Below are 10,965 nucleotides of genomic sequence, written 5' to 3'. Positions count from 1 at the left end.
TTGAGTGTCAAAATTTATTTAAACAGAAAACATCAAACCATTCCACTATTGCATTTTAGAAAAACAGATTACAACAAAATAGTTTTCAAACGTTGAATTTCAATATAATAGATAAACAGCAATGCTAGTAAGTAACCATCATCTAAGAACTAGCACTGCTGAAAAAGGGAGAAGGGAAATGGACTTCTCAAAGGCACTTTGGCCTTTTCCCTTCATCCTTTAGGCAGGACAAAATCTCTGCTTTGGTTGCATAGCAGGGGCTGTAACAGGCACAACTTGGACAGTGTTATGTTTAAAGGCACACATGTATTGCAGAGTGATCACCACTCAGTACAGTGAATTAGTACTCAATTGTAGAGCACTGAAATAAAAACAGTGCTCTGTAAAATAGTGAATTTCATCTGCTCCATTATTTTTTTTACTAGCTGTAACCCCAACATAATTGTTTTTTTTTTAATAAAAAAACAACCTCTGTTGATAAAACAGTATTTTCATATGGGGTGAAAAAAACTTCAGTAATTTTTGGAGGGCAAGAAATCAACCAAATGGCACAATGACCTATTAAATATTTTAACAGACCAAATTTTGGTTTAACATTCTTCCCCTTCTCCTTTTCTCAGTCTGGTAAAATTATAGAATACATAAGAGATGGAGATATATGAGAAGTTGAGATTAAAATCAAGGGTCTACCAAATAAAATAATGGACACAAGCATACAAAAGAACTTTTTCTAAAGGTTATAATTAAGCTGTAATAAAACCCCATACTACTGTAAAGAGAAATGCAGAAATAGTTCTTAGAAATTATATCTATGCCAAAGGAGTAAGATAGTAAAGTAGTCCAATTAACAATATCAATTTTATTTTTAAATGTGAAAAATAAAGCAACATAACCTTCAAACAATTTTCATGCATAGTTTAGTAATAATACTAGAGAAGTGATGCATGATAATTGATTGTGACCACTATATTTGATGCACATACTTTGTTAAAAGCAATATTTAAGTCCAGTTTCATTAACTATTGAAAGGAAGCAAAAATACTGATTTAGGGCAAAAAGAAGGGGTTTTTCCATAGTTCTTACTGGAATTCAGGCCAATTACTAATATGAGTCAAGTCATAAATGCATCTGATTTCAAATTCCAATCACTGTCTGACATCAAAAACAGTGCTTGTTGAATTCTAGAGCTAGAGATTTAGAGTAGCTGAAAGAGTTCAGCCAGTTCTTTTGCATTTGAACAATGCCTAATGGCAATGAAAAAAAGGGGTGCTTGATGTCCTTCTCCAACATCCCCAAAACTATAAATAAGTTATCTGCAGACTCATGTATATATGTTTAGAAATGAATATAAATAGAAACTTGTTTTTTTCTGTTGGATGCTTTCAGACACTTTTTAAAAAATATTTCGCCTTCTTCAAACTTCATTCTTAGAGGCTAAGACGCTTCTCCTTTAACTTTATCAGCTAAAATAACTCAATAATTAAAAGCATTCAATTTTACTGTCAAAGTAGGTGTTTGCTGACTTTCTCTTTTCATTAACTTTTCATCTTTGAATTGCTTGAAGATGAAGTGAATACTATTGCAGATTCAATGCTGTTCTTTGAATGTTAGGAAATAAATGAAGTGCTGCTGCTGGACCATTCCTGGGAATGGTGTTACTGACTCAACAATACACTGAGAGAACTCACCATTGTCATACCTGCAAAGACTCTGGTTTGAATTTAGTGTTCACAAACTCTCTAAATTCCCTCCTAGTTTCATAGCTTAAGGCAGTGCTTCCTCTCTTGCATACGTGGAGGCTATGGAGACTCTTGACTTCATTGCTCACAAAGGACCTGAATCTAGGAAAGCTGTTCTCTGCATGTAGTTAATGTTGTGTGAAAATGAATAGGTTCCAGGATATAAAGACTACAGGCTAAAGCGGCATGAGTCAGTTCCAAGGAGACACCAGGACTCAGAATCCAAGTCAGGCTTTGGATCGGATTCCATCTCTTCTTTGGATGTTTGTGTAGCTTTGGAATGAGATTCCAGCTGTTCAGATTAAAAAGAAAACATATTCACAATTGGGAAAAAAAATCTACAGGAAGTGGTTCAACATGAAATGTATTCAACTGAATATTTCATTTAACCACAGTTGCTTTCTGATTTCTGTTATTCCACACATGTACTAAGAACAAAATGGTCATGGAAGGCCTAACAGCTGTTTGCTCAGATTGCCAAGGAAATACTGCTGAAATAGAAACATCCCATAAACATCCCATAAACCAACTCAGCTGGAATTTATTTATGAACTAGTTTGTGGGGTTAATTGGTTATTCAGTAGTTGGCAAACCACATTGATTAATCAGTCAAAGTCCACATTCCTTCCTCTTAATCCTTTTGCTTACAAGAAGAGACAATGGAATTTACACGTAGACATCACATTCCATGCAGCAAAATATTAACTAAGTAGAGAGTCACGTATCTATATCATGAAGTGTCCATGAGGTGTCCATGAGGAAAAGCATGCATCTGTAAACCAATCAATAGTTGCCAAGTGTATTTTCTGTCCAATGAGCTTTTGCTATTCTGAGAAGTTTTGACAATAAAAGGGAGCCCCGAACAATGCTCTGGGTGGGTGCCCTTCCCATCAGGGTGCCTTCCATCGGGTGGCCTTCCCAGCACAACCTTACTCCTGTCTGCGTCTGCTTTTTCTATGTTACCAACACTAGTTTGTCTCTTAACGGTGGCTACAGTATTTATTCTTTAAGGGTCTGAAAAGAAACAGAAAGTGGGAAAAGGCAGTGTATTTTCTTAAGTATCATCTTATCAGCATCCTGGTTGTTTCAACAGGGAAATATAAATGAACGTGATATAAAGTCACACTTGCTTCCAATTAGGCTGAATAAGCACCCACAACTTGTTTAAAGTAACCAGGGCCATTTGGGGAAGAAGAGCTGGTTCAGAGTATTACTTGCAAAGTCTCTGTAACAAATATGCCAGGTACTTAACAGATTAATTAACTCAGATTTGTTCTAAATTGAACTCCAGTTTTGAAGTAGGTGAATGCAACTTAATCTGTGGTTTTCTGGGTGGAATTTGATCCTATTAGTCCCGATGAATTAGGGTTCTAAGAAAGAGTTCTAGGGACTACTAGCTTAGCCAACTGTATATTCAAATCCATGACCCTATCGATTGGCTAAGGCTTCCTAGGGGGTGGTTTTACTATCCTTTAAAGAAGCCATTCTAAAGACAATAGTGCCGAACATTTTTTGTACTATCAGAAACAGAATCAGTATGCAATTTGAAGGACCTTCTGGATTCTCAAATCTTGTTTGAGGAACAAGTCACCATGGCCAAGAGCAGTTTTGCACAACTTTATGTTGTGCGCCAATCTGTTCCTAGTCATGCACACCTTAATCGCCACCTGAATTGGGGTACTGCAATGTACTTTACATGGGGCTGTCCTTGAAGTGCATTCAGAAGCTGTAATTAATTAGGGTGACTGACGCCCCATCAGATTTGCTTTGAGGTGTAGGTATTGTTGACTAGAATGTAATTGTTAGCTTTTCCCAGGAAAAAAATTACCTGGTTAGTTCCTTGTCTCCTAGAGAGAACTTGCAGCTGGGCATTAAGACGGGCAGTTTCTTGTTGTAATTTTTCTTGATCTGCCAAGCACTTTGATATTAAGCCTCTCAGACGTTCAACTTCAGCTTGCAGAAAACTGCATTTACATTCAGATGATGCCACAGGCAATTTTTCTCTATCACAGGATTCTGCTGAATCCAAGACTAGCTGCTGTAAAAAGAAAATCAAGTACATTCATGAATAAGTGTTATAGAAAATTTTGAAAATATGTTTTTCTAAATCACTATAGGTAATCATAGCTGAGAGATTAGAACTACTAAAAGCCTAACAGATCAAAATACAAAATAATTCTAGAATAATTAATTAATTAGCAAATCTCTGCCAATGTTCTAGCTATAAATTTGAAGTATAGATTCCTTTAGAAATGAGGAAGATTTCATCATTTTTGTAAATCTTTCTGCTTCTTTTAGTGCTGTTTTGATATTTTTTGTTTTCACAATTTTATTTATTTATAAAATTTATGGGCCACCTAACTTACCTCAAGGTAACTCTGGGCAGCTTACAATCATAAAAGATAAAATTAGATTTTGTGAAACTATGATAAAGGTAGAACGAAATGTTCTTTACTAGCAATGGCCTCATACAATTCGTAGAAATCTCTATTTATAGAGGGGAATAATTTCTGTCATCCAAACTTAAAAGCTTACACACTCATACACCTCTTTGAATTATATTTCTTTCTCAGTTATGTAGATCCTCTTACCCTAATTATTTCATGTATCTTACTTCATCTCTTAGATGAACATTTGTACGCTTTTCATTTTGCACCTTATTTCTTCCTCCAACTCAGATCCCAAAGTACAGAAATTATTTCCATATATTTATAGAAGTTTACATTACCCAAGACTCTGATTTGGATTCGTTAATGTCAACTGGTGTGGGCGAAGGCATATGGAGTCCTTTTAGTTCATTGTAGGGAAAAGTTTCTTTGTCAGATCTGGAAGAGGCTAAGCTTTCAAGAGAAGGGGTTTGGGGCATTGGGATGAATTCTGCATTCTCCAGCTCCTATTTCACAAAGAGAGGAAGCAAATAAGAGTATAAAGATATTCAACATGCTTAATTGGGTGTTACAAAAGAAATAAGAATGAGACCAATTAATTATTTTAAAGTAAACATTATCTTTTAACTCGGATGGTGAATTTTAACTGCTGGTGATGCATCAAATATATTAGCACACATGCATATTCTGAATGAAATGGAATTTAATATCCCATTCCTATCAAAAGAAATACTGCCTATAAATGAATAATTGTTTGAACTATTGAAGAGAAACTAACTGCTCTTCAGGATTATACATTCATCAAATCTACACAAAGAAATACTGCATAGAATAGTATTACTGTATTTTTCGGAGTATAAGACGCATCTTCCCCCCCCCCCCACCAAAAAGAGGGTGAAAATTTGGGTGTGTCTTATACACTGAATGTAGCCCCACCCACCCACCCACCAGCCCCAATCATTTGGCCTCTGCCTCCCAGTAATTTACCTCTTTGCAGCAAACGGGGCTCACAGAGGCTTCAATAAACTATAGCAATCCCTGCAGCCTGTAACAGCTGATGATTGGTAGAAATTGAAAGTGAAACTTGCTGTTTGCTCTACTGGGCAAATTGCTGGGAGGCATTTTTTTTCCTTGTACTAATCAGGCTGTTTGCTATAAGGAGGTAAGTCAACAACTATAAATGCCTATAGAATGTTCAAATTATTACATTTATTCTTTAAAGACTGCTTTATTATTATTCTAGGCAACTTAACAAAATGAATAAGCTTTTAAAAATAAATGCTTGATTTGAAGAGGTCCCGTGCTATTGTTTTAAAAAGTGCTATTCTTTTAAATAGCAGAAAATAAATATACTTCCAAAAAGCACATCAATTTTAACAGCATCTGTACAAGTGTAGTCTGAAATATAACACTACAAACAGTGTATATTGTCTGTACTGTTTGTTGCAAGGAGGCAAATTGCTGAGATGCAGAGGCAGATATTTTTCCCTTGTTTTCCACCCCAAAATCTAGGTGCGTCTTATACTTCGGAGCGTCTTATACTCCAAAAATACGGTAACTTGTTTCAGCTTTTTCTAATTTTTAAAAAAATGCTTGTATCTCTTTCAATATTAATTTTAAAGGGTCATTTTAAAGTACAGGTTTTGAAAAAAGCCATTAATTCCAAGACAACTATTAGAAAAAGTTTTATTTTTCCTTTTTTCTAACCATAGCAACAGTGAGTTACCTTGCGCAGCCAACTAGGACAGGAGCTGCTAGCAGCACTGCTATCTACAGCTACTTCTGTGGTGCTGATGTGATCTCCCATTCCGCAATCTGCTTCCATAGTTCTCCGGAAGCCTCTGCTATTATCAGGGCTCTCAGAATCCTGTTCAGTTTCTTCTTCCTCATTTGGTTCAGCTGTAGAACTCTGGGCCACTAACAGAAAAGAGTAGGGAATTAAAAATCTTAAATATTTGCTCATTTCAAACAAATCTGACGCTCTTGAAAATGCATATAGTACTGTCAGAAAGGAGTTGATATAAAAGGATAAAAGTATCCTTATGATAAATACAAAATAAAAAACCACTGACTCAGCCATACAGTCCTCCCTTAATAATTTGTTTAGCAACCGTTCAAAGTTACAACTGAACAAAGGGACTTATAACTACTGATCCTTGAAATTCCAGCTATTGTAGTAGACATATCATTTTACATCATTTAGCGACAGGTTTGCCAGTCACAATTAGTTCAGTGAGGAACTGCCACCATGATGATACGATGATGTTATCTCCCAGTAAACATGAAGACAAAATTTATTTTTCCATAACAGAATATTAGAAACTATTAAAACTCTTGAGAAAATCTCTCTCTTTCTCTTTCTCTATCCCTCCCTCCCTCTGTCTTTTTGTGCAGGAATGGTGCAGGAATGTCTTTTTAAATGTACTTGCAGTCATTATTTCTAACTGGTGGAATATTTTCCATGTATTCAGTTGGCCCAACAATTTCTTTTTACATCTGTTTTCATAAATGCATATTGTAATTATTGTATACATTATATTCAATCAGTTTCTTTGTTTTATGCTAATTTAGTGGGGGGGGGGAAGCATTCACAGAAAGATCAAAGATTCCATAAAACTCATATCTGCCAGAATGTTCTGAAAGAGACTACAAATATTTAAAATTTATTCCAAGCAACTGAAGTGTTTCAGCAAGGTACATTGGTTAGAGAAAGCATAATTTAATTCTAGCAATTAAATGAAATGTAGAAGACTGAAAACACCTATAATATTGTAGTAGCTAGTTTCTCAAAATGTCAATTGTCTTCCACAAGATAATGGCCTGCTACCCAATTCTGCTCCTTTTCCACCTAGGCAAATTGGACTTTCTTAAATTCACCTTAATGTGATCATGGTTTTAGCATCATATTATATTATTATATCAGTCAAGTCAACAAGGAAGGGCCCTACAACTTCATTATTTTATTTATTCTCTAATGAATGAAATGAAGGCAAAGAACAAGCTTTAAAGTCATTTATCAGAATAAATTTTCTGTCTTGTAAATAAGGTCTTTAGTCTATCTAGCAGTTATATCTTGGTTGATAACAGTCTACACCAGTGATGGCTAACCTTTTTATTGAGGCGTATCAAAAGCGGGGGGGAAGGAGGGGCATGCACGCGGGTCCTCACCCATAATGCAATGCCCTCCCCCCTACGCATGCGCACACACCCCCTCCCTCTGCGTATGCACAGACTCACTAACGCCTCCGGACTTCCAGGAGTTGCGTTGGGCCATTTTCTGCCCTCCGCAGGCTTCAGGAAAGCCCCCTGAAGCCTCCAGAGGGTGAATAACAGCCCGATTGGCAACCTGGAAGTTCGTTCTCGAACTTCAGGTGGGCCCAACAAGCAAACTGGAAGTTTGGGAACTTCCGTTGGGCCGTTTTTTCCCCTCCGGAGGCTTCAGGGAAGCCTCTGGAGGGTGAAAAACGCCCAAAAATCAGTTCCGTTCCTGAACTTCTGGTTTGCGCATTGGGTGGTTTTTCGCCCTCCAGAGGAAGAAAAACAGCAGAAAATCAGCTGGCCAGAGCATGCATGCTGGAGCTGACAGAGCAACACCCTGCAAGCCCTCAGAAATGGCTCCGCGTGCCACTTGTGGCACATGTGCCAAAAGTTTGCCATCACGGATCTACACTGTGATAATTGTGACTTGCAGTGATAACATAGACTTTCAAAGCAACAATTTACTCAGTTGTCTATGCCAGAGATTGAATTTGATAATTTCTATGCAGAGATGTGCTATTCTTCTGAATTATTCTTATGATATTTTCTACTCCAACAGAGAATTATGTATTACTTACCAGTCCCAATGGACAGGCCACTGCTACTGGAGCGAAGGATGGTTTTAGAATTTATAACTTTTTCTGGAGAAAAAAAAAAGAACATTTTCTCAGCTCAAGATTTAAAGAATATGGGAAATCTGATGTGTGCTTAGTAATCATCCATTCTTACCTATGAATCCAAGTAATGTGTTGTATCTTACAGTTAGAGAAAAAAATGAAGTAATGATCTACCTTAAGAACTTATTCTTATACTTACCAACGATTATTATGGTATGCCATCCACGGCAAGATAAATCTGGGACATAATGCAAGGAGCCAAAAATGGGCCGAGGCCATGATGTACAAATATCAGAACTGTGAGCTCTCTCTGTTGGTGTCATTGCTAAACGGCCATTCCCTCCATTACCCCATGCAAATATATGGTTATCTGGAAAATAAAAAGTTTATCATCTTAAAAGTCAAGAACCCCACTCTAGGTTTGAAGGATTCTCAAATGATTCTATCTGTTTTACTTAAGGATATAACAACAACAACAAAACACTGTGAGCCCTATAGGAATGTGGTGATTTGTGAGGTTTTATATTAAAATTTAAAACAATTAGTCCCTTTTAATAGTTTAAACAATACAGCCAAAAGATGAACAGGTAGATGCAAGCATTTCGTATTGACTCATCAGTACCTACATTACAATTTGAGGCTGATTTTAACCGTGTTATTGTAATGTAGGTACTGATGAGTTAATATGAAATGCTTGCATCCACCTCTGTTTGTCTTTTGGCTGTACTGTTTATATTAAAAGCAAAAAAGTACTTTATGACTTGAAATATATTGCATGTATTTTATGCCTCCCAGTGAGTTTGGATTTTTTTATTATTATAACCTCTAAGCAAACTATTTTTGATTCTTTACAGACTCAATTTAAAGAAATTCAGATCAACCTACTAATGCTTATACTTACCATCAGTAGCAGCTATGGTGAATTCATCACCGCAGGAAACTCTGATGACCTGTTTTCCCCCAAGGGGCCCTCCTAGTAAATTAATGCCTAGGTGCTTCTTATAATCCCCAACACCCAACTGTCCACACTTATTGGAGCCGAAAGTAAGCAAACGACCCCGCTCTGAAATAAAAACAATTATGTCATTAGGAAATAATAATGCAGAAAGCTGAGAAACAGTCAAATAATATGTTGTGAGCTGTAATGCAAGACATCATTTAGATCACTTCATAATTATTTTTTCTAAAGTTATAGATTTCCTTTCCATGGTAGCATGACAAGAGAAACATTCACCTTAAGTATATCTAATAGGTAATAGGCATCATTTCACCATATCTTTACCAACATGCACATGTTTCTATTAGTGTTGATTATGGTCAAGATAATTTAAGTCAGACACAGGCCCATCTGAAATTTTGAAAACAAAGTGGCTCTGGCCCATTGACAGTGTAGGTATATTAAATGACAAGACTCCAAGGTCGGTAGAATCTTACTAGAGCAAATCTTGAGGCACTCTACCATTTTTATAATGCTATATATACCATTTCAGATTATCTCATTCCTTATCAGGTAGAAATATTTCCAGATAGGAATGGATCTGCAATCACTTTATTTTTCTTGTCAAAGAATGCCTATATGGAACATGTCCATGCACACATGAACAAACACACATATTTATTTATGTCAGGAGAATTATTGAAATAACGATCAGGCTGCAGATATCTTGATACAAATGGTGTAACTGTATAGTTAATGTAAATTAATGTAATGTAATTTTAGTACTGTGCCCCCCCACCCCCCGGCCGTTTAGTAGAACAGTCCCCTCTTAGTCCTCTGGAGACTGGGTTAATCAGTTTCATCATCAGCTGCCAAAGGGCAATCAGCAAAATCTGGCAGGAAGTTGGAAGTTGCTCCTGCTCCCACTGATTTCTTGACCTTTGTCATTCTGTTTCTTTGTATAGATAAGAAAATAGGTCTGAAACTATTACCCAAAGGGTCATGTGTTGTCTAATTGGTGCACCTAACCACAGAAATGGTAGGTTCATAATATTATCTCATTCAATTCCCCGCTGCTAGGAATTTCAGAGTTAACATTCAGGATTTTATTTTTAATCCAATAAACTAATTTTCCCTGCTGACTGCAGTGGTGTGAAATAGTTTACAGAGCTAATGTAACAGGTTTAATATGGATTGTTAGTTTAAATGTGCATTAATTGTAGTTGTAATTCCGTCTTTCAGATAGAGGAAGATAGTTAAAAAGTCAAATACACAGTAGGTATGCTTAGTTGGAAGAGGGGAGAATTGCAGAAACTATCTTAAGTATCTGAAAAGCATCCAAGTAGAAGATAGGACTGAACTCTTCATGTTAATTCGGAAAATAAGACAGGAAACAAAAGTTTAAATGACAAAGAATTAAATTTTAATTAGGCATCTGGAAAATATTACTAGAGGATGTTTAATAGAACAGATCGCCTTGGAGAATAATGAATTCTCCTTTGGTGGAACTATTTAAAAAGAAATTAAATGGACATCATTCAGAGATGCTCCGCTAGATGCTTCCTGAATTGAGCAGAAGATTGGACTAGATCCGGGATGGCGAACCTATGGCACTTGTGCCACAGGTGACACACGGAGCTATTTGTCAGGGCACGCGAGGCGTTGCCCTGTCAGCTGGCCATCGCGCATGTGCGCGGTGGCCAGCTGAGTTCACCTTTTTTTCCCCGCCTTCCCAAGGCTCCAGAGGCTTTATAGGAGCCTGGGGAGGGTGAAAACAGCTGCCCCCCGCCCCGAGGCCACCCAGAGGCTTCAGGAGCTTCCCTGAAGCCTCGAATGCAAAAAAACATCCCTACGGGCAAACCAGAAGTTTGGGAACAGACTTCTGGTTTGCTCATAGGGCCGGATTAAGCCCTCCGGAGCCTTCAAGGGCCTTCCGGAGGCTTCCCCGAAGGCTCTGGAGGACGGAAAACGACCCAATGGACAACTGGAAGTCACTTCCGGTTTGCTCGTAGTTTTTAGTCGTCCAG

General features: G+C 37.2%; 1 protein-coding gene across 1 annotated transcript in view; it reads right to left on the bottom strand.

Moving 5' to 3' along the window:
• Positions 1-10,965, bottom strand: part of NEK9 (NIMA related kinase 9) — a 35,572-nt gene continuing 24,607 nt past the window's right edge. The window contains exons 16-22 of the mRNA XM_081947926.1: positions 8,903-9,064; positions 8,201-8,371; positions 7,963-8,025; positions 5,853-6,043; positions 4,468-4,632; positions 3,568-3,777; positions 1-2,031 (exon numbers count right to left, since the gene is read on the bottom strand). Of these exons, the coding sequence (XP_081804052.1) occupies positions 1,909-2,031; positions 3,568-3,777; positions 4,468-4,632; positions 5,853-6,043; positions 7,963-8,025; positions 8,201-8,371; positions 8,903-9,064 (1,085 nt within the window). The 3' untranslated portion in view covers positions 1-1,908. The remainder of the gene's footprint in view (positions 2,032-3,567; positions 3,778-4,467; positions 4,633-5,852; positions 6,044-7,962; positions 8,026-8,200; positions 8,372-8,902; positions 9,065-10,965) is intronic.

The sequence above is a fragment of the Natrix helvetica genome (genome assembly GCF_964273705.1).
Source record: "Natrix helvetica genome assembly, chromosome: 1".
NCBI classification, from domain to species: Eukaryota; Metazoa; Chordata; class Lepidosauria; order Squamata; family Natricidae; genus Natrix; species Natrix helvetica.
This window is presented reverse-complemented; position numbering and strand designations above follow the sequence as displayed.